Source organism: Terrapene carolina, unplaced genomic scaffold (assembly GCF_002925995.2).
Source record: "Terrapene carolina triunguis isolate 2854851 unplaced genomic scaffold, T_m_triunguis-2.0 Scaffold227, whole genome shotgun sequence".
NCBI classification, from domain to species: domain Eukaryota; kingdom Metazoa; phylum Chordata; order Testudines; family Emydidae; genus Terrapene; species Terrapene triunguis.
Window position 1 is genome coordinate 4,239,673 of NW_020664578.1, and position 23,853 is coordinate 4,263,525.

At 51.6% G+C, this 23,853-nt stretch overlaps 1 protein-coding gene across 1 annotated transcript; it reads right to left on the minus strand.

Moving 5' to 3' along the window:
• Positions 1-301: 301 nt before the first annotated feature.
• Positions 302-20,377, minus strand: GOLPH3L (golgi phosphoprotein 3 like). Its single transcript, XM_024209492.3, has 5 exons — positions 20,273-20,377; positions 19,020-19,214; positions 5,658-5,789; positions 3,111-3,225; positions 302-979 (listed from the first exon to the last, which is right to left on the minus strand). The coding sequence occupies exons 2-5, from the start codon at positions 19,200-19,202 to the stop codon at positions 552-554; spliced, it is 858 nt and encodes a 285-aa protein (XP_024065260.2). The 5' UTR covers positions 19,203-19,214; positions 20,273-20,377; the 3' UTR covers positions 302-551.
• Between the last annotated feature and the right edge of the window lie 3,476 nt (positions 20,378-23,853).

Here is a 23,853-nt window from a genome sequence, read left to right on the forward strand (position 1 = left end):
GCCCACTGGTCGCCATGGGGGGAGCAGAACATAATGTAGAGCAGCTTCCGGACTGCTCTAACTTACACTGTGGGGGGGTCAGGCAAGCCTCGGAACACAGGGAGCACAAAGGTGGCTTAAAGCCACCCCGTTTGTCAGTCCCCCAAGTGCAGGAATGGAGCAGGCCCCGTCAACTCAAGCTAACCCCCCCCCCCCCCCATAAAAATCAATGGAGAGAAAAGAAGAGCAGAATACATCCCGATGGCAATTCTACATCTCCATTCTCCAAAAGGTGATGGGAAACGAGAGAGCTGACTGAGCCGCAAGCCAACCCCTCGCCACCGGAGACAAAGACCTTCATTTAGCCGAGTGTTTACAAGAAGAGGACACACAACATACAGTCGCTCGCTCTACCAGCACAACAATCCCCAGCCAAGAGAGGTAGGTTGGGGCAGGGGTGGACATCAGTCAAACCCAGGTGCCATGTAGAACAGAGTTTGCGCTGGCCCGGCCCAGGGCAGCTCCCCACCCAAAGGTCCCGTGCTACGTCCAATGGGCAAGGCAGTCTGGATTTAGGCTTTGTTAAAGGCCGCCAGGACAGCCCAGATCATCTCCGTGGCGCTGGCTTTGGTGGCCTCCACGTCGGGGTCCAAGTCCAAGAGGTCCTTTGACCTGTTCATGGCCGTGTCATACTTGTCATCCGCCAGCGGGGTGAAAACGTTCTCCAGTACGTCCGAGGAGTGGGCCAGCACCAGCAAGGCCAAGGTCCTCCTGTCCATGCGGTGCGGGTCGTTCACCCACCGGTCCAGGACGCTCTCCTGCAGCTTCTTGAGCAGGCGCTGCTTCTCGGTGGTGTTGGTGACCGGGTGGGTGGTCATGTCGAAGAGCAGGAAGTTCTGCTTCTCCGTGGTCAGGATGCCCTTCTCCACCAGGTTCTTGGCGATGCGCTCCCGCACGTTGCGCAGCTGGTACTGCAGCTTGAAGGGGTTCCAGGTCTCGCCTGCGGGACGGGGAGCCGAGGTTTGCTTTTTAGTGGCAAAATCAAGGCAATAGGTGGGCATCCCCCCCACCCCGCCCTGCGCCACGACATCCCCGGGAGAGCTCGGATACTGCACCTCAGCCACCCCTGCAATGCCGTTCCAGTCCTGGGACCCTCCACACCGCTCTGCCCATGTACCTCAAGCCTCTTCCCGTCTCGGGCCCCTGCCCAGTTCCCCCAGGACACCTTCAATTTGATCCATAAGCCCAGACACAACCCGTGCCCGCGGATAGGGGGGGGGGGGGAGGGGGAGCACCCTGGAACAGCACCAGTCATGCCCACCCCCAGGCCACCTCCCCCATCCCGGAAAGCAGCAGCCCCTCCCTACAGCTCCTAGATGATCCTCCTGCCTCTGCCCCGCGCAGCTGCCCCACAGGGAGGGGAGGGCCTGGCTGCACCAGGTGACCGAGCAATCTGGAGGGGGCCATAGGACCCTGCACCCCCCCCCCCCACGTCGCCTTTGCCTAAGCCCTGTGCTATTCCAGTCCCAGGCTCCACACAGTTGAGCCGATGCTCCTCAGTACCGACCCACAACCCACTCGCTAATGCACTAGCTGGAGTCCTGCTAGGGAAAATCTGTCTGCCCGGGAAGCTCAGTCCAGCTGCAGTGTCTGTGGACTTACCCTTAAAGGCCTAAGGACACGTCTACGCTATAGCCACACTGCCATAGTGTCGAGGCTTCCTAACCTCGATAGAAGGGGTTTTTCTGTCCATGTCATTAATCCGTCTCCCCGAGGGGCTAGGATCCTTCCGTCAACCAGGGTGACTTAACTACGGCGCTCCGGGCACAAAGGTTCCCGCAGCCCGGAGCCACAGAGCTAGATGGAGCTAATTTTTACGTGTGGACCAGGCCTAGGTGAGGCTGAGTATTTAGGAAGCAGATCCGCACGGAGAAAAGCACAAAGGTTGCTCCGTCCAGACCAGAGACGAGCACGAACCCACCCATGCAACCTGCCAGCCTGGATTCCAGCCCAATCAGGGACGAGATCAGCCCCGGGCGAGATAAGTCTGAATGTGCCGGGAGGCACTGCCCATGAGAGGGGGAGCGCGTGGCCTCTCCAGCACGCTCCACCGCCCTGACCGGTTTAGTCCTTAGGCCGGGGTGGGCAAACTTTTTGGCCCGAGGGCCACATCAGGCCACATTGTATGGCGGGCCATGAATGCTTACAAAATTGGGGTTGGGGTGAGGGCTCCGGTTGGGGGTGAGGGCTCCGGGGTGGGGGTGAGGAGTTTGGGGTGTAGGAGGGTGCTCTGGGCTGGGATCGAGGGGTTTCAGGGCTGGGGCAGGGGGTTGGGGCACGGGGAGAGGTTCAGGCTCCGGCTGGGGGTGTGGGTTCTGAGGTGGGGCTGGCGATGAGGGGTTTGGGGTGCAGGAGGGTGCTCCAGGCTGGGATTGAGGGGTTGGGAGGGTGGGAGGGGGATCAGGGCTGGGGCAGGGGGTTGGGGCATGAGAAGAGGTGCAGGCTCCGGCTCGGGGCGCGGACTCTGGGGTGGGGCGGGGGATGAGGGGTTTGAGGTGCAGGAGGGTGCTCCGGGCTAGGATTGAGGGGTTGGGAGGGGGATCAGGGCTGGGGCAGGGGGTTGGGACATGGGGTGCAGGCTCCAGGCGGCGCTTACCTCAAGCACCTCCCGGAAGCAGCGGCATGTCCCTTCTCTGGTTCCTAAGCGGAAGTGTGGCCAGGCGGCTCTGTGCGCTGCCCCATCCACAGGCACTGCCCCTGCAGCTCCTATTGGCTGCGGTTCCAGGCCAATGGGAACTGTGGGGGCGGCGGCAGCGTGCAGAGCGGAGCCCCCTGGCTGCCCCTATGCATAGGAGCTGGAGGGGGGGGGGCCATGCCGCTGCTTCTGGGAGCTGTGCGGAGCAGCCCCCGACCCTGCTCCCCAGCTGGAACACTGGAGCGGGGCAAGCCCCAGACCCGGCTCTACAGCGGGAGCTCGAGGGCCGGATTAAAATGGCTGGTGGGCCGGATCTGGCCCATAGTTTGCCCACCCCTGCCTTAGGTGATCAAGCAAGAACAAGCATAAAGTGGCTCATGGCAGAGCAGGCCACCGGGAAGCGGAGGAGGCTCCGTTCAAGGCCAGGCCGTCGTACCTGTGAGCAGCTCTATCCACGACTGGACTGTCTCTGCAGGCTCTGTGGCTTTGATGTGCTTAAGGGTCTCATCTAGTAGGACGTCGCCGGTCGGGGTGTCTGACTTTAAGAGCACCTAGGAGGACAAAGACAGACACACAGCTTGAGGCTGGATCCCGGACTGGCTGCCGTCCCTCTATCCCAGAGACGACGTGGCTTGATCCTGCTTTGGCTGGGAGCTTTGAAACTGGTTCTAACGGGAGAAGCCCAGGAAGCATCTTTGACCAAGATCAGCAAGATGCCAGGGCACGTGTAACCCACTGTGCTGCATGGGCTACACGCCCCATCCACAGAGGATATGACACTGCTACAGCCCATGTGACGCTACAAGGGACTCTCAGACCCACTGAAGCAATGAGGCATTGTCCAGTGCATAGAGCACAGGACGGGGCGTCAGGACACCTGGGTTCTATTCCCGGCTCTGTAATGTCCTTGTACGGATTCAGTTAAATCACGTGCAACTCTGAACACAGGCACGGGCTCAAAGCCAGCAGACGTCAGAGTTACGCCAGACTAATGGAGTTACAACCGTGAGCGTGAAAGGAACATCAGGCCTATGTGCCGAGAGGAAGGCTGGCCCAATGGTTAGAGACCCCGGCTCTCCAAAGCTAGTACAGTTCCCTGCTGTGACATTCTATACCTTGGGGGAGCGCGGTGACAGATTTTCGTTACCAATCTGCCTGTAACCCCCATACCCCTCAGTTATATACAATTGTGATCGTGCATATAAAGCAGGCCATGTAAGGTATCAGGGGAAAGGTTATGATCTGGTGAAAGTCACTGTTCTATCTAAATATGTATGTCATCAGTGCATATGAAGTTACGAGATTGTGTTGGATGGTTGTCACTAAAGCACGCAGTAAGTTGGGGAATTGGCCAGATATTAGCTCCCCAGAGGCAACAGCAAGGAAAGTAACCAACACCCGGGCGGGTGTCAAACAACCATCAACAGCCGTTGTCCAGCAAGGGAGCTACAATGCAATGACTCACCTGCATGAGGCCACACCAGGGGAATTGCTCAACCTTGCCTGGGGACTCAGCAATGCCCCCCAGACATGCCTGGACTTGTGTTCTCCAAGCACATGGGACTGAGGGTATAAAACAGAACACAGGGGCCCCATGCTTGGCCTTTCTCCTGCCCCCACCTATGCTGCAAGCAACAAGGACACTCAGAAGACTCCAAAGGAGGAGACCAGCCTAGACAAACCTGTATCTTAAGGACTGCAGTATCCAGTGTGGGGGAGAAAAACTGCTTAATTTAGATGTTACCCAGTCTAAGAGGGTTGAGAGTTTAGACTGCGTGCTGACATTTTATTTTATTTTGGTAATCACGCTGACTTTTTGCCTATCACTTATACTCACTTAAATTTATTGACTACAAAGCATAGATTTTTAACTGTTATGTTTGCCTGGAGTGTTTGGTAAGGGTGTTTGCTCAGGTTTACAAAGGCTGGGGTATATCCACTTTCCACTGATGAAGTGGTGAACCCTTTAATAAATTTGCACTGCTCATCTTGAGCAGTGCAAGACGGTATATTCCTGAGGGAACAGAGCTGGGAGGTTTGCCTGGTGCCTTTCTCGGTGTGATTCATGAGTGGTTCTGGGAGCATTCATGCAATCTAGGTGGGTGGGGGGCTTCACATGCTGTTGTGCTGAGTGAAAACAGGGCCTGGAGGGGGTTGCTGCTTGTCACAAGCAAGGCATTGTGAGACACAGCCCAGGCTGGAGAGTTAAGGGGGCACAACGGTCCCACAGTCCCAGGCTGCACCCCGGGGATCCCATCACACCTGCTCTGCCACAGACTCCTTGGCCCAGTCACTTAGCCTCTCTGTGCCTCAGTTTCCCCATCTCTGTACTGGGGATGACAGCTTTCCTGCCTCCCAGGGGTGCCTGAGGATTAAATGCATTAATAACTGAGTGCTCAGGTGTTACGGTGCCGGAGGCCACAGGAGTGCCTGAGACATCCATCTGGACGTAAGCTGCTATTGTCCATGCAAATCATCGTTATTCCAGAGGCACGAGAAGAAGAGAGATGCCTCCCCACCCCCTCCAGACAAATACAGGCCTGGCTCACTCCCCACATCTGACCCTGAGCGCCTACCTTGTGGCCTCCTCGTCCTGGCCTCTCTGTCACGTTCTTCCTCCAAGCCCGCAGACCGGAGGCGGGGCCCGATCCCCACAGCGCCCCCCCCGTTGTAAATCTAGAGTCACTCCATCGCTTTCCTTGGAGCGACTTCGGATTTACCCCTGCGGCGCTGATCAGAACCCGCGTAAACGGGCTTGATTCTCCATTGCCCCGTGCCGTCGTTGACCCGGGTGCAGAACGCTCACAGGTTGGGATGGCGGCGTTCTGTAGCCAGGTCACGCCGGGCTACATGACTGCAGGGCAGCGGGGAATCAGGCCTCATGGGTCTGAAAAGGTAGGGGGAGGGGATCTCCCCGAGGCTAAGGGCCTTGTCCTCCTTGTTGGCCCAACAGGCACAGAGACCGACCCCCGGGGCAGGGTACCTTTCTGTCCAGCAGCCTTTTCTTCCTCATGGTGAGCGACTCCAGCTGGATGCGTCCGCGCAGGGCCAGCTCGATGAGAATACCGCCGCGCAGGCCCGAGGAGATGCAGTCGTTCCAGAAGGACGTATAGCCCTGAGGAGGGAGAGCGGGGGAGGAACGCCACCGGCATTAGAGACAAAGGAACCCTCGTGAGGTCACTACAGCTCCTTTGTAGCCCACCCACCCCTCCGAGGAACTGAAGGCAGCTCAAGGCCCTTCACTTCTAACAGCTAGGGATAATAGCACCACCTAGCCCTTCTCTAGCACTTTCCATCAGCAGATCTCAGAGCCCTTTACCACGGGGGTCAGGATCACCACCCCCATTTTACAGATGGGGAAACCGAGGCACAAAGCGGGGAAACGACTTGCCCGCAGGTCACCCAGCAGGCCAGAGGCAGAGCCAGTCCAGCTACGGAGTCTCCAGTGGCAAAGGCCTGCCCTTTGGAGCAGGAGGGTCCAAGTTCTAACCCCGCTTCCCCTACAGCATCAGAACCACTGCCATGTTCCCCAGGTTGTGCAGAGTCGAGAGCCCTCAGGAGCGCGTGGAGTCGAGAGGAAAGACAGAAGAGCCAGCGGCTCTGAAACACCAGGGCCCCTCTCCCAGCAAAAGCCCGGTCTGCCTATTGGCCCCACACGGGGCAATAGCCTGAAAGCGGCTTTTTTCATATGATGGCTCCAGAGCAACGCTAGGCACCCCCCCGAAAATGGACAACAGGGCCCGATTTTCAGAGATGCCGAGCAGCTGCAAATCCAAGCTTACTCACACCCCTGAGCGGCGTAACTTGTACCGACGTAAGCTGTAGCGTGTACATAGCCTAGCAAAGGGCAGATCTGCTCAGTCAGAGAGACTTGACCAGCACAGTGTTAAAGGGTTGGGCCTGCAACCTGTAGTTCGCCTCACGGAGCCAACGCTGAGCAGCATATCACATGCCCTTCGCCAGCTGGCTCGGGTTACAGCAGAACCTACTTCCTGCTTAGCAGAGAACGTGCCCGCTCCAATGCAGGTTTCTTCAAGCACGTCCAGGTGTTTGCAGAGCGGACGGGAAGTTTGCGCCAGCCCCGGCCTCTGAAACCTAGCCTAGGAGTTGAGTAAGAGTTTTGAAAACTAATCTGACTGCAGTCCACGCTGGCCTGCCAAACCGGCTCAGAGCAGAGCCCTGCAGCAGTGCTGGACTATGACTCAGGACTCCCGGGTTCTATTCCCACTCTGCCACTGAGCTGTTAGATGACCTTGGGCAAGTCACTTTGCCTCCGTTCCCCTTCCCACCTAGTCTATACATCTCAAGGATGGTCTCATACTATGCATACAGGTCCTTGATCTCAGGGGAACTACTGTAACGTAAATAAGAAGTTTCATGCTTCTGCAATTCTGCGACTAGTCAACATTTGAGAGAGCAAACACCCCACCATGGAAAAGATTTGAGAGACAGATGTTAAGGTTTGCATAGGCTTTGGCTGTGACCCTATAGAGAATTTTATTCTTCACAATAGGGGGAACAAATCAAATTAACCCACTACAGAGCACAAGTCTCAATGCAGTTCTATAGGTTTGAAAGAGTTCGGACCCGTAGGAAATTCTACAGGACCTTTTCCCATAAGGGACATTGCTTTCAGCATGGTGGGGCAAGGGGGGAGAAGACGACAAGAGAGAGATTGACTATCTGACTGTAATGGTATCATTGCTTGGTCCCGTTTGCCTGCCCACCGCCAATTCTTCCCCATCAGCATTAAACCCATGGGGAAGCATGCCAGAAACACCACCATCCACCCTTTTTACGATGACCTAGAACTGGGTCAGCAGCTGACACGAGAACTAACCAAGGAGCAGTAACGGTTTCCATCAAACCAGCTTTCCCAGAGCTTACGAGATTTCTGAAGAACGAGGCCGCTCAGGAAAACATGAAAGCCCTGACAACTTCAGACATGCTTGCCGAACAATTAGCTGTAATCAGAAATTGCTTGTAAGCCCTGTCGTAAGAGCGCTCCTCGCTGTCCGCAGCTTTATCTTTAAGCCCAAGGTGTACATCTTTGACTAGATTTCTATTAAGGTTTAGATAACAGCACTCTCCCCAGTGTCCTGTCCGGATTGCACTCTGGCTAATTACATTCTGCCTACTTAAATCCACCAAGTCAATTTCCAGCTTGCTCGCTTGGGATAGGAACCTCTGAAATTGTTGGGTAGCGTGGCTGCATGCTGTTAAACAGCCGCCGCCTTCCACCCTAGAAGTGGCTGCATTTCGATCACGGGTGGGGACGTGCTCAACGGGCCAGATCCTCAGCTCAAGTAAACTGATGCAGCTCTATTGGAAGTCAGCGGAGCCGCACTGATTTACACCAGCTGAGGATCTGGTTCGGTGTACCGGTTTATAGTCACACTCTCCGTTTTCTAATGCACTCCGTTACTAACCCTTCATACATTATAGCTATGAGAGACAGTCACTCAGATCGCGCGAAATTCACCCGTCTCAGCACCAGGTTCCATACACCCGCCAGAGCCCTACACGGGGCGTGTAAGTGAGGCAAAGGCCTCCACACCAGGGCACATTTCAACCATTAAGCCTAGCTCAAAGGGTGTTGAATAATGCGCCCCCCCGCCCCATGTAATAGCAAAGGGCCCGATCCTGAGAAGCGTCAAAGCCCTGTCACTCATCCCGTCTTCAGCATCATGATTAGAGTAGGACCTAAAGTCGCATGGCCCTGTTGCGGAAGAGTCCTTGCCTGGAACAGCTCAAAGGGGGCAGGAAGAGGCACTCAGAGAGGGACCTTGCCTCCCTGCTCCCAGGCCAGTGTTCTACCCAGTAGATGACACCAAATCGCTCCGGATCAGATCCAGACTGAAGAGTTTAATGTCAGCTGAGCAGAGGAGTATGGGAAATGCAATATACCATAGTCACACTAGAACACAGGCACAGGAAAAAGGCCCATGAACAAAACATCCTGAACTCTTATCTTTTGGCAGGCAAGCGACTAAAGGATTTGGACGCTGCTCGCAGACGTCATCAAGGGAGAAGGGTCCAAAAATCAAGAGGAATTTTCTTTCACTACCTCTAGCTGAGGAGACAGATCAGCTGAGCACAATGAGGGGAATCAACTATTTTAAAACCAGCCAGATCACTGTGTGCTGGGAGACCCATTCGAACCCCGCAAAGCGTCTCGGTTGCAGTCCCTGACCAACGAAGGCCCTGATCCTGCAGATGGATTCACAGGTTCAAAGGCCAGAAGGCACCGCTGTGATCTCTAGTCTGAGCTCCTGCATGGCCCAGGCCAGAGAACTGCCCCAAAATAATTCCTAGAGCAAAGCTTTTGGGAAAAAAACAGCCAACCTCGATTTAAAAATTGGCAGATATTTGCGTGCGTGCTTCACTTGCGTCAATGAGCCACAGATGTCAACAGGAGCTTTGCCATAGACTTCAACAGAGATTGCAACAGTCCATAAAGCTGAACAAGCACATAAAAGTATTTGCAGAATCGGGGGTAGGAGGGGTAAGGCCTGAAACAGCATCTAGCCAGCTTTCAGGCCTCTGAGTTCCAAATGGATCATTAGGGAAAGATGAATAAACTCTGCAGATGCCAAGTTTTGAGGATTAGAAATGGCATAATAATTTTTAAAAGTATACAGATTAAAAAAAAAAAAAAGGCAATATTCTGCAGCCTATAAAGAGTTAATCCATAACTCCAAACATCTCTTTCTATAGCAAGCCCTGACACATGCACTGGGTGTGTTTCCTAGGGCAGAACACTAAAACGATACAATAAAAAGCTAACCTGTATTTGCTTTATTCATTTCCTTGTGGCAAGTGATTAAGCAATGCAGGAATCAAGAGTTCAGAGGATCTGCTGGGTGCTTTCTACAAAAGAAACTCTCCTTTTAACCACACATTTTTTTGCTCTCCAGAAAAGGGTTTCAAGTTCACCTTTTATTTTGAAAGCAGGATATTTGTAATCTTTGGATTTCTGTCCAGATTTGGTTTCAGATTATAAATGCCAGACTGATTGTCATAGATCAATCCATCTGAGGGTAGGCAAAGAGATATAGTGAAGCTGGAAGAAAATGAAATGGCATTATTGGGCTTCCAGACAGAAAACAGGCAACATTTTATTTCTCCAACCACCCCTCCACCTCTTTTTGGTCAAAACTTTCCCCTAAACTTTAGGCTGCATCTTTATCGTCCCTCAACGACTCCATATGAAGCCAGAGCAGTTTACAGGCAGAGAGATGGTTGTTCTTCCTGCTGGCACATCAGATTCAACTGGGATCTGAGAGTCAAGCTGGGTTCTTTCAACTCTGGTCAAAGTGGACCTTCTATACCCTAGCCTAGCATGAGAGACACACTAGATATGGTTCAGAAGTATCCTGTGTGCTGAATACACATCAAAACAAGAGCTGTCCAGAAAACAAAAATTACTTTTCAGGAAATATTTTGAAGTTTTGACATTTGTTTCCATTCCGACGAGGAATAAAACCAAGATCTTGCAAATTTGAGTGAGTGAGTGAGTGAGTGTGAGAAGAACAGAGAGAGAGAGAGAGAAAAAAAAATGACAGCAGAATAGCCAACTGCCTAGTGATTATGGCACTCACTTAGGATATGAGAGACCCAGGTTCAAGTCCCTGGTCCAAATCGAGCAGAGCAGGAATTTAAACCTGGATCTTCCACATCCCCAGTGCGTCCCCCAACCTCCAGACTACTAGCCATTCTAGAATCTCTCTACTTCACTCTCTCTCTCTCTCACGCGCACACACACATACAAACGTTGACCAGAAATTCCATCGTGGATCCAAGAAATGTTCCCGACAAAAGTTTCATCCAAACCAATATGTTCCCACAAAAAGTTTTGGTTTTCGCATTTTGTGACAAAAACCATTTTGTTGAAAAGTTTCCGACAGGCTCAACTCAGAGCATTTTAAGCAAAAGCGGGCAATTTTTATTCTCCACATTGTACGAATAGGGAAACTGAGGCGCACAGTGGGGAAGTGACTTGCCCAATGCCACACAATGAGTTAGTGGCAGAGCAGGGCATAGAAAACAGGTGTCATAGAATCATAGAACTGGAAGGGACCTCGAGAGGTCATCTAGTCCAGTCCCCTGCACTCAAGGCAGGACTAAGTATTATCTAGACCATCCCGGACAGGTTTTTGCCCAATCTGCTCTTAAAAATTTCCAATGATGGAGATTCCACCACCTCCCTAGGCAATTTATTCCAGTGCTTAACCACCGTGACAGTTAGGAAGTTTTTCCTGATGTCCAACCTACAGTCATGACTCTTAGTCGGGTCCCATGGCCGCTGGAGCACATGATTTCTGCCTTTTCTTTGAGAATGAGGAGAAGAATATCGAGGAGCAACATGCAAAACACAGAACGTCAGGTTTTTGGTCCAATCCATCACCAGTGAGTCCCCTTTTCATCACATTACAGCAAACTGCTCGCAAGAGCTTATCAGCATCGGAGCTACAATCCAACCCACCCCACCGGCAACTGGGTTCCAGGAATATTTGTAGGGTGGGGTGGGTGTGAGAAAAAGAGTTTGAGAACCACCGGTACCAGCCAACAGGATGGAGGAAGAATTTCACAGCAAGATGGGGCCATATCCAAATCCGCCCCCCTCCCCTCCCATATCCCCCCCCACCCCTGCAACATTGTTAGCTCCCTAGACTTGGCCCCTTTCCGATTCATCTTCCAGCCATTCTATAAAACATTAACTCAAGAGACAATGCCACATCCCTACAGAAAAGCAGTGTTGCAAGAATCAGTTTGAATGAGCCATTAATTAGGAAAGACCAGCAACATTTTTCGGCCCTGACATCAGAGGAAAGGATAACAGGGTTTCTTAGGGCTGGTCCACACTATAAAATTAGCTGAACCCAGCAACTGGGCTCGGGGCTGTGAAAAAACACACACCCTTGAGCGATGGAGTGAAGACAGCTTACGTCCCCATGTAGACAGCACTAGGTTGATGGAAGAATTCTTCTGTCCACCTAGCTACACCTCTCGGGGAGGTGGATTAACTGTAGCAGTGGGAAAACCCCTCCTGTCGCTGCAGTGTCTACACTGAAGCGCTGCTGCTGTAGCACTAAGTGCAGACATAGGTTCAGGCCTGGTCTACACTTAAGTCAGCAGAGCTACGTCAGTCGGGGATGTGAAAAATCCTGTGCTCCGTAGCCATGCCAACCTAACCCCCAGTGTAGACGTAGCGAGGCTGACAGGAGAATGCTTCTGTGGATGTAACTACCGTCGTTCGTGTGTGCGCGATCCTAAACTGACAGAAAACTCCTTCTGCCGGTGCAGGGTGCATCTATGCCACAGGGTTTATGCCGGCATAGCCACGGCAATGGAGCTATGCCGGTACAACAGTCTCCGTAGCGTGGACAAACTCACAGCAGGAACGTGCGGCTGCAATCTCTGCAAACAGAACAGCACACCCCTTCCTGGGCAGTAATCACCGTATCCCTCCCTCGAGGCCACCCTGAGCAGCCCCAGAGACAAGAGGCCAACTCCCTCTTCAGAGAGAAATCATCATTTCGCACACCGATTGCCTAGGGAAAATCCTCCACAGTTGCCCCTCCGTGGCCAATGCCAAATCATGGGCCTAGGTGGGCTAACGAGCCAAGAGACACGGGCAGTGAGCATCTAGGGGTTAGAGCAGAAGTACTGGGAGTCTCAGGACTCCCGAATTCTAGACCCAGCTCTGAGAAGTGGGGTCACGTAGTAAGAGCAAGGAATAGACAGTCAGGACTCTATTCACAAGCTCTGCGACCTTGGGTAAGTTGCTTAACCTCTCTGTGCCTCAGTTTCCCCATCTATTAACCCCTCTCTCTCTCTTGCAGGGGCAGCTGTGAGGCTTAATTACATGGCTGCACTTGAGGGCCCATGGGATGCTTCAGCTAAAGCATAAGGGAGAGAAACACGGCAAGAATTCTCTGCATTGGTTGATATTTTGCTTCCAGTTGCAAATCAAGATGTTGGCTGATCTCAATAGAGCTCTAACTAGTCTAGAAGCTGATTCTCTAAGAGACCCACCCCCAGATAACCAATTGGAGCTGCTGGAGGGTATTAATTATTAATTATTATTATTATTATTATTTATTTGCATTATCATAGCATTTAGGAGCCCCAGTCATGGCCCAAGACCCCCTGGTGCTAGGCGCTGTACAAATCCAGAACAAAAAGTCAATCCCTGCCCCAAAGAGTTTGCAATTTAAATCTAAGACAAGAGACAATGTTAGGGGTTGCTTCTCCGATTAGTCTCTAGTAGAGGGTGGCACAGAGCACTTTCACCAAGGCATGCTCGGCTGTGAAGTTCGCTTCTACTGTTGGCTCATCCGAGCCTGGAACTTGCCACTTCCAGAGCACAGCGTGTGTGTCATAACCCCTCCACTGTGAACACAGATTCTCCCCAAGCGTCAGGGACCTGCGCTTTGACATCAGCGGGCGCCGAGTTTTATCTTTGCCGTCACCACACAGTTCCAAACGGGCCTACGCCTGCAGCTCATGCAAAAAGTATTGCAACGAATCTGTGGGCCCCCTTACACCTCCATCACATTAGCTGCTGACCTTCTGTACCTACCCACTGCCATGGCAGAGACCTCTGTCTGCTTTCTGAATGTGTCTGGGTCCTACAGATAGTCCAAAGGACACATGGTTGAAAGCAGAAGTTCTCAACCCCGGGGGGGAAATCAAACTTTCCAGGAGGACGTCGCGACCTGGCGCAGGGGGTCAGGACTACGATGCCATTCAGGTTTGGCCTGGCTGCCCCCTCCAGTATGCCAGATGGAGGGGCGGCTGGGCCAAATTTGAATGAGTGGCATTGCGACCTTGTGCCCGGGATCACAACGCCCAGGAACACTCATCAATGCTGAAAGAGATTCTGCCCGGCAAGCGTTGTGGGTATTAAGGTATGTGCTTTGACAACATTTCCCAGCCTAGGAACAGTTAGACAGCAGGGTCAAAAGACTGATTTATTTAACGCAGAATCCCCTTTATTGGAATCAGTGTATTAATGGCCCCAGGTCCAGCTAGATTACACTGGACAGTCCCATTTTGTGTGTGTGTGTGGGGGGGGGGAGGGAGAAAGAGCAGTCCAAGTTTAAAAAAGGGGGGGGGGGAGTTGTGGGTTCATGATTCAAAACCGGTTCAGAACCCTGGTTTAAAGCAACCTACATCGGGCTGAAGCTAAAGGGTTTGGCACCAAAAGAGTTAAAGGGAATTAAAGGTCACTGCACTGCTCCAATTACATTTGCACCTGAGCGGCTCTCAAATATTTGCTCTCTGAGGTTATCCCCAGCATCCGGTTTATCACCCTGCTTGCCTATAACGTCCTACTTAAATTAGCAACTCCGAGATTTTATTGGTGCTCTTGAACCAGAGGCATCGAGCAGTGCCTTGTACCAGCACGGCCTGCTCACGTATACAGCACAGGCAGTAGGCCCACGTCAGCGACCCAAGTGTAACTGGGATATTGCCAAACCGAGCCCTGGCAGCTTAATTTCCAGAGGCGCTGGCTGCTGCTGAAGTTACTGGGAACTGCAGGTGCTCAGCACCTCTGAAAAATCAGCCCCCTTGTTTTACAGGGGCTCAGTTCGGAGGACCCAGGAGGCAGTATGACCTAGTGGATAGAGCACTGGAGTAGGACTCAGGAGACCTGGACTTTGATCCTGGCTCTGCCACGTCACCTCCCCTCTCTGTGCCTCAGTTTCCCCATCCATAAAATGGGGAGAATGAGCCTGACCTCCTTTAATATCTAGGGATGAGAAGCACTATGGAAGAACTAGGAGGAAGGATGGCCTAGTGGTGAGGACGCTAGCCTGGAATTCAGGAGACCTGGTTTCAATTTCCTGCTCTGCCACACGCTCCCTGTGAGACTCTGGTCAAGTCTCTTAGCCACTCTGTACCTCAGTTTCCCCCACTGTACAATGGGCATAACAGCCCTGCCTTGCCTCACGGGGGGTGCGTGATGATAAATACATTAAAGATCATGAGGTGCTCAGATATTACGGTGATGGGGCCAGATAAGTACCTGAGACATCAAGAAGAATTGATCCAAGGGAGCAGACAACTCAGAGTAACAGCGTTTGCAACCATTCGCTTCTAGGTCAGCATCTTACTCTGGGGAGCATCAAATGGCAAAGCTAGTTACGAGCTGCTAAGCAGGAATCGAGCTGGCTGGGTCTCAGTCCAGTCCCTGTTGGCCCGGTTGTCCACGTCACATAAAGCCATCCTCACAAATGGCCATCTCCGTAGAGGGAACAAGAACGGACTCCCCAACAGATCAGGCTCAAGACACACGGGCAGGGAAGCTGGTTGTCCATGTTGCATTTACCCTTCTAAGCGAAGGGCTGTTAAATCAGCACCTTTCACCTCTTGGGGGAACCAATAAAACAGGAGCCGAAAGGCCTCAGCGACACCAGTCCAGTAGAACAACCCGCCTGAAATGCAGCCACAAATAGCCACGTGTGAGCAGAGAGACATGTCCAGCAGAGGAATCCATGGCTGTTTTATTCAGGGAATGAGAAAAGCTATGGAAGGACAACGCAGGCACAAGGACAAATGGGATGAAGGAGTGGCTGCATTGCACTGGTGCTGTGTGTTGAAAAGGCCAGATCATCCCAGATTATGCAGGAACAAAATCTCCGAGCAGGGAACAGGACATTTGGGAAGCAGACAAGGTCTGTCCCACCTAGAATGGGAAGAGGCTGGGGGCTCGCCCTTCTACACCCACTGATGGCCTGGTATCTGCACAGAACTTGGACCCATCTGGAGAGTAAATGTAGAAGGTTTGTAACCATGAGAAGGAGGTGGTTCTGGAACAGCCTCCCAGGAGGAGCGGAGGGGGGGGACATAGACAACCTAGCTAGTTCGAAGACGGAGCTTGATAGGTTTATGAGTGGGAACACATGATGTGGTTGCCTGTGATAGAAGGGATGACAATGACGAGGAAGTCCCTTCCAGACCCGTCTCTCAAATTCGGCAAACATGCATGCATCTCACTCAGCGGTGATTTTTAAAAGCAGCTTCCTTTCAAATAATAGAGAAAAAAATATTTCCAGCCCTTGGGGCTTCAGAGAGATGCCTGAAAATGTGCCTTCTAAAGGCTCCATTGGAAGATTTTTAAGACAATCTTGATTTTGGGTGGGCCTGACTCATGATTTTTGCACACTTAGGGCTGGCAACATTGCACATACTCAACCTTTCCCGCACGAGCAATCCCACTGATTTCAAATGCAAATTTAGGCACAAGTACAGGAGCTTGGCCTTAGAGTCTAAGCCCCACAGGGCGGGGACTGTATCTAACTAGAATTCTGTGCAGCATCAAGCACAACGGGGACCTGATTTTGATTGGCAGAGCTGGATACGGAACCCAGGAGTCCTGACCCCTAGTCTCTTGCCCTACCCTCTGTGCAAACCGAGAGTCAACCACCTTCGCTGGTTTGAACAATCTCAGACTTCTAGTTACCATGTTAGCAGCCACAAACACAGACAGCCCTTCTCGGGAGCATTGCAGCCAGAGGTGCCAAGGCGTTCCTTTCAAAGACACTGCACCGCCCCATTCCATAGCAAGAAGCCACTCCCGGCTGCGCTGAACAAAAAGGGTACAGTCTGATTATTTTAAATGGCACCTGACTGCAGGCAGACAGAAGAGATCTGTTGCTTCAGTGAGATGAACTAATAGCAACTACTAAAGTACTGAATGCCTCGTGCTATAATCGCTACAGATCCAGGCTAAGGAGTGCACGAGGGTCACCCTGACTGATAGATCTCACAGCGGAGAGGAAGCTGTCTAGCAGCTGGCTTTCATCATCATGATTTAGTTATATTTAAGGCCCTACTTGAATCGCGGGATGATTGTCAAATAATTGTGGCTGAGTTGCGGACAAGACATGGAAAAAAATCAGGGAAAAGTAATAATGGACCTTTATTAATTGAGGAAATTTGGATAAGCCAGAGAAGCCCTATTTATTTAAGAAAAATTTGCTGGAACAATATAAATTCAAGTATTATGCAATGCCTGCTAATTTTTTTTGTTAACCAGACATTTTGCTGCAGCTATATTACAGTCATTAACGCGCGGGGCTGACAGCCCGAGCCCCAGCCGCTATTAGCTCAGATACATGGAGTTTTACTGTACTAATGGGGGGGGGGGGGGGGGAGAAGTGTGTGTTGCAAGTCTCAAAATGTGTGCAAAATCGTGGGACTTTGCAAAGTAAGCTAATTAAAATCAAAACGGCTGTGGAAGTCTAATATTGCGGGATCCGCAATATTGCAAATTAAGTAGGTTATATTAAGTTGGTTATACACCTCTACCTCGATATAACGCTGTCCTCGGGAGCCAAAAAAATCTTACCGCGTTATAGGTGAAACCGCGTTATATCGAACTTGCTTTGATCCGCCGGAGTGCGCAGCCCCGCCCCCCCGGAGCACTGCTTTACAGCGTTATATCCGAATTCGTGTTATATTGAGGTAGCAGTGTATTACAATAACATCTAGAGGCCTCATTGCACTGGTGCTGTACAGCCACACAGTGAGAGACAGTCCCTGCCCCAGAAAAGCTTATAATCAAACAATATTTAATCATTTGTATTGTGATAGCACTTAGAGGCCAGAGCCCCGGTGTACAAGACAGGCAAAGGGTGGGAGAAAATGCTATTATTCCTATTTTACAGATGGGAAACTACGGCACAGAGATATTAAGTGATTTGCCCAAGGTCACACAGGGAATCTGTGGCAGAGCCAGAGCTCCCAAGTCCCAGCCCAGTGGCTTACCCCCAAGACCAAAATTTCCTTTCTGACTTTGTTCTGGTATTGCAAAGATTACAGACAAAATGATGGAAGGAAACTTTCAGGAAGACAGAGCTACCTAATTCCACACAAATAAACAGCACCTCCCCCTGCAGTTTCAAAGTTGTTGAGTTTTTTCTTCACTTATGTGCTAAAAATACACCACCACCAACCTCTGACCACTGTTGCTGTGTGCTGCTAAACAGCTGCTGAGTTACGCCCCAAAGGGGTTTTTCGATCAGATAATGGAAACATTTATTTCCTTCAGTTATATGGACATTTTAATCCTGCTGTAGGGCCAGAACTTGCAACCTTTTCTCCCATCAGGGTCAGGCTTTGTTAGTGTCATATATTTAACGGGCCTTGCCTGTCAAATGAAAGTAACTCCCCCCAGCCCAAGAAAATCCTGTACCGTGCAGATTTGCACCATTTTCACCTGCAATATAGATTCGATTTTGCTTCTGTCGCAACGGACGTGCGTGTCTGTTCTTTATAAGTACTATGGAGTGGTCAACAGCTGTTGGGATCCTGCTTGGCATAGATATGAGGCGTTATAATGCAGGTGGAAAGAAGAACTCTTGTGCACTGGGACAAGAAATTCACTTTTCAGAGACCATTAGGGGAAGCCAAGAATTCCTGGGTCCAATTTCCTATTGCCCAAGGGCCCCTTTGTACAAAGGAGATTGGCACAAAGGGTCTGCAAAGCCGGTTTTAACAAACAACCCTGGTGCCGGTAGCTGCTGCACCTGGCATAGAGCCAGATGTGCCTCTGAAGCAGCCCAGCGTACAAGGCGAGTTGTTCTGCTGTAGGGTGTGGGCGGACCAGAGAAAGGATGGGGGTCTGGCTAGGGTGGACTGGTAGGTTGGCAAATCTATGTGCCATTTAGGGCAGCCCTGGCCTTCGCTGAGGCTGCACGGGCTCCTTAATAGGTGAGGTGTAAATGGCCCTCTCCTCTGCCTGTGCGCAGGGATGAATCCGCCCCCCTGTATTGGGAGCACGGCCCAGCTCCGCTCTCTCCAAAAGACTCGCCGCTTTCTTGCCTATGGACCCTGTCACAAGGGCCTTGTGCAAAAAAGGCGGAGAGGCATTTTGCTTCTTTATGCCACACCACGTTTACTTCCTAAACAGAGCACCGATCCAACAGGGTCAGGCAGGAAGCAGGCAAAGAACCAATCACAATGGCAAAATGCCACAAGATCCTCCCACTGCCAGGCAGTACAGCAGCAGCAGCAGCCCTGCCCCGTGGAAGATCATCCATCCAGCCTCTGGGGCAGGAGGGAAAGAGCTGGGGATCCACCAGCCTCGTCACCATACCCCCTGGCACAGCCGTGCCTTCTTGTCGCCCTGGGCTTGATGCCACTCAGAGGGTGCTTATGCGCCCCTTTGCACAGAGGAACTGCACTGGTTCTGCTGCAAGAGGGGCCTCTGGATCCACAAAGGGGGCAGGCATTGCCCCCTACAGCACTTTCCCACAAGCAAAGCCAGGAGCAGTTGCTTCCATCAATGGCACTGCCCATGTAACACAAACGCTGGCAGCCAAAGACCCGTTACCTCCTTATCCTTCAGTCCCAGGAGCAGCACCTCCTCCATGAGGGTCAGGCGGATATCTTTGGAGTCACCCGACTCCTCCTCATCCAGGTTTCGGTCTTTCGAGTCGTCGTCCTCGCCCTCCAGCCTCTTGTCGGCGTTCTTGCCCACGTCAGCACGCCGCCCTCTGTGAATGAGCGTCGTCATCCTCTCCCACAACTAGGCGCTAGCAAGGGTAACCAAAGGAAGTATTGATGGGTGCACCGGTTCCAGAAAGGATGGCTTAAAGGCACTAAATTACAGGGAACTGAAGACTGGAATTCAGGTAGGGCCAGGACAACCCTGCCCCTTTACAAGGCAAATATTCTTAGTCCAACACTGCTGGGCAGCATTTACAACACAGGAGTGGCTGCATTGCACTGGTGCTGTGTGTTGGAAAGGCCAGATCATCCCAGATTATGCAGGAACAAAATCTCCGAGCAGGGAACAGGACATTTGGCAAGCAAACAAGGTCTGTCCCACCTAGAATGGGAAAAGGCTGAGGGCTCGCCCTTCTACACCCACTGATGGCCTGGTATCTGCACAGAACTTGGACCCGTCTGGAGACTTAGGGCTTCACATAGGTTTTCATCCTTCCTAGCCTCATGGAACCAGGCTGCTGTGGCTTGGCTGCTTATGGCTTTCGCTGGAGTCCCTCACTTCTTTAGGGAAGGGATAAATTTAATGAGTAATCCCTGCAGGAGAGGGGGAAATGGAGGTACACCGGAGGGGCTGCCCACCCTGGCCTAATCCTGCAAGTACCCCAAAACCCCAGCTCACACCTCTACAGGTTCTAAGGCCAGAAGAGAACGTGCTCGCTCCCTTCCCCGCCCACCTCCATTTCACATAAAAGGGGCTTTTGCTTCCCACAGCTGATGGGACTGCATAGCCCAGTTCCTTAGGTGAGTTAGGGTAGGAAGGAGCTATAGAAAACGAACTGGACTCAGGCACTGAACCTAAGAGGCAAAGGAGGAGATGTTCCCAGCAGCCCCTGTCCATGCTGGGGGGGTCTAGGGAAGAGACACAGGCACCCCTCCACACACACATACTTCCCACTACCTCTGCCAGGAAAACTTAAATTCCAGCAGGAAAAAAAAATAATTTAAGAGGGGGAAAATCCTCCCCCCTGAAATTTACAAATTAAATGAGACCACTGTGAAATTTACAAGTGACTTCCCAGTTATTTAATGTTGGTGCCTAAGAATTTAACCCTTGTTGGAGATTTTCCCCAGCCTTACCTGTGACTCTGATCTCCTCTTCTGGGAGGCCTCGTCCACCCCCCCCTTCCCCTCTGCTTTGCCTGGTATTAAACTTCTGAGCCCAGAGAAAATAGAAACTTTACTTCCTGGTTGAGCTGGAGCAAGGGGGAGGAAACACATCAGCTTCCGTATCCCTGGGTAACCTATCCTGGTGTTTGTTAATGCCCAACTCAGAGGCTGTTCCTCCAATAGGGATTGCAGGGGCTGGGCCCCTGCTGGTACAGACAAACTTGTAGGGTGGCACTGCTTTGTGTCTTTTTCTTTGTTGACAGCTGAGGAAACCAATAAGAAGATGGGGGGATGGTGGTAGTTTGTTCAGCCCCCACCGCCCCCGACCAATGGCAGATGCAGAAATCACCACCTTGAAGACTGGAGTCATAAAGGTGTATTGTTGTGAAGCTGGGTCGGATTGTGTTGTGCTGTGTGTACGGCACCTGTGCTATGTTCCCTTGCATTGTGTGTGGTGAAATTGTGCAGTATTGCCTCGTATTCTGTACTGTGCAATAGAAGAAGATTGCATGGTATCTGATGTTAGGGTGACCAGATGTCCCGATTTTATAGGGACAGTCCCGATTTTTGGGTCTTTTTCTTATATAGGCTCCTATAACCCCTCACCCCCGTCCTGATTTTTCACATTTGCTGTCTGGTCACCCTATCTGATGTGCAGCAGCTTCGCCTGTTGTTCAGCCATGCAACGTTACAGGGTGCAAGTTATGCAGCACCGAATTGTTATCACATAGTTTACCCAGCCATGCAGTGTAGCATTGTGATGGACAATACAGATAACAGCGAGGCCGTCATGCATCTTTTTGTAACAGTTCTGTTGTGTAGGTGTGCTATGGTATTGCATCATATCATGTCACAGCCATGTAGGGTGACCAGACAGCAAGTGTAAAAATCGGGACAGGGGGTGGGGGGCATAGGTGCCTATATAAGAAAAAGCCCCCAAAATCGGGACTGTCCCTATAAAATCGGGACATCTGGTCACCGTACACCCATGCAATATTGCACAGTATCTCATGCCAGCACCTGCTAGGCAGCTGTGCAATACTGTATCATATTGCATGCTGTGCTGCTGTGCAGTATTTTAGCATATTGTATATTGAACGAGATGTAGTATGCGGTGCAGCTATGCAGTGATATATTGCATTTGTCATCCAGCATTTTGATTATAGCGTTTATCTGCATTTCACTACATTTCAGTCGTGCAGTATGCAATTGAAAGCTTCTGTTCTGAGATCATGTGGACAGCAGAACGAGACACAGAAAGGGGAGTATTGGCTGTAAAGAATGTTTGGGAAATAAATCTTGTAAAAGCCATCTACAAAATTAGCAAAGTCTGAGGTTAAAATTAGCTGTTTGTCAATTAAATCCCACTCATCTAGCTCACTCCACTGAACTATGAATGAATGTGCTGTGACAAATGTACAAATCCCTCTGCAAACGATTGGCAAATCCCTGCCCACAGGAATATAGAAAATTGAAGCAAAGTTCTGCTGTATGGTAAATTACAACTGGTTGGCTATTTAAAATGTGCCATCTTTTCAGTAGTTTTCACCATCAGAACAATATTGTGTTTTAAAGTATTTTCCTTTCTTCATCCCATATCTTATTCATAAGCATATTAAGATGGCAAGAGGGAAAACCCCCTTCTGTAGGAACTCTTGGGGGAAAAATTGTTTGAGTGAAGCACAAGAGGCTGTATGAAGTCCACTAGGAACTTCGCTCTTCCTATCAATTATATGTGGAAGGCACTCTGATAGAAAGCTGGTGGGAGGCAGCAGAAAAACCCTTGAGGCCTGGGGGTAGTTTTTGTTACCATAAATATGGGCACTAAAGTGTGATTATGTGTAGGACCTTGGAGAACTCCACTTTCAGGGCCTGTTTGATGACCGAGAACAGTATATGGGGAGGAAGGATTAAAGATCGAATGTTGCACTGTCTTGTCTCTCTCTTGCTCTTTTAATTCTTGAACACAGAAGAGCTTTGGGAATAGGACCATGTGAAGAAACCCCATGATGGCATACCACAGGGGGTAGAGGGGAACTGAGACTCAACTAGGGTTACCCCCAGACACAGAAGTGTGCAAGGAAGAGTCCTGTTTCAGGGGCATCAGCGCCCACCCTCTCCCCACGTGAGCTTGGGTACAAAAGAAACTGAGGGGCCATCCAGAAGCTCAGCTGGCTGGAGCAGAGACCAGCAGTACCTAGGAATGACCCACTCCCTCCCATCTACCCTTTGGTCTCCCCACTTCAGTCTCACTGCCCCTGCTCCCCTTCCTTTCCTTTGACCCTCGCCCTCCTGCCCCCCTCTTCCTCTCTAATTCCCTCTCAACAACCCTCTTCCACCTTTCAAAAAAGAGAAACCAACAAAAAAATTATCGCACATTTGTGACCATCACATTATTCACTCTGCTTGTATGGGATTGTCCTATTCCCCCAGCCCTCTGACTCTCTTGTCAGTTTAGATGGTAAACTGTTTGGGGCATGGACTCTTACTCTGTTTGGACAGTGCCTAGCAGAGTGGCATCCTGATCTTGGGTGGGGTCCCTAGATGCTACCATAATATACATAATAAATGCAGTGCTGGCTGGATGTCTACCTGCAGTAGATACTCCTGGGGAAAACACGTGCAGAATTTATGTCCCCTGCAGATTTCTTTGCTTCCCTGCAGAAAAATGACTTTCTGACAGGGAAGCAAAGGGAAGCCACAAGAGCAGTCATGTGCCCCTCCCCAGCAATATGTTTTGGGTGCCCAGGGCAGCCGGCAGAGAGGTAAATCACTGTGAGGCAGGACTGGGGAAGACCTGGCTGGTGGCTCTTACACTGTGCTGGGTTCAGCTGCTAGTCCCAGCTGGGCTGGGGAGGATGGGACTTTCTCTTCCCCGGCATGGCATCCAGTGCCGGGTCAGACCCACCCCCAGATTTCTCCTCCAGCTGCAGGAAGCTCTGCAAACTCCCCCCGCACACGCACTTCCTGCACCCATTGCTCCTCAGGTGCAGTGGGAGGGATCCCTGTAAAGGGAGCTGCTTCCCCATCTACCCAACCCCCATGCATCCAGACCCCCTCATGCCCTGACCATCCCCCCGATGAGCCCCACTCCCCCTGCACCTGGACCACCCTGATGAGCTACCCACACCCAGATCTGAGCCCCAACCAGCTGCACCTGGACCCCATCCCACTGAGCCCCACTCCCCCAGCATCTGGACCCCCCCCACCCAAGCCCTCCCCTACCCAGACCCCCTTGCTGAGCCCCAACAACCTTCACCCGGACCCCCCTGCAGAGTCCCATTACTGTTGGACCCAGACTCCCCCAAATGGTGCATCCAGATCCTTCCCACACCCAGATTGCCCCACACAGAACCTTCTCAACCCCCACCTGGATCCTGCCTTGTTGAGCCTGCCTGCCCACACCTGGTGCACCTGGCATGGAGGGGCAGGGCCCTGGGGTGTTTCTTGGGCAGGCCCTGTCCTTGGGCTTTCAGGGTTGGGTTCAGCTTTACCACTGAGTCCGTGACCTGGGGGGTTGGGGGGGGGAAGAGCTGCATAGTTGTTATGCT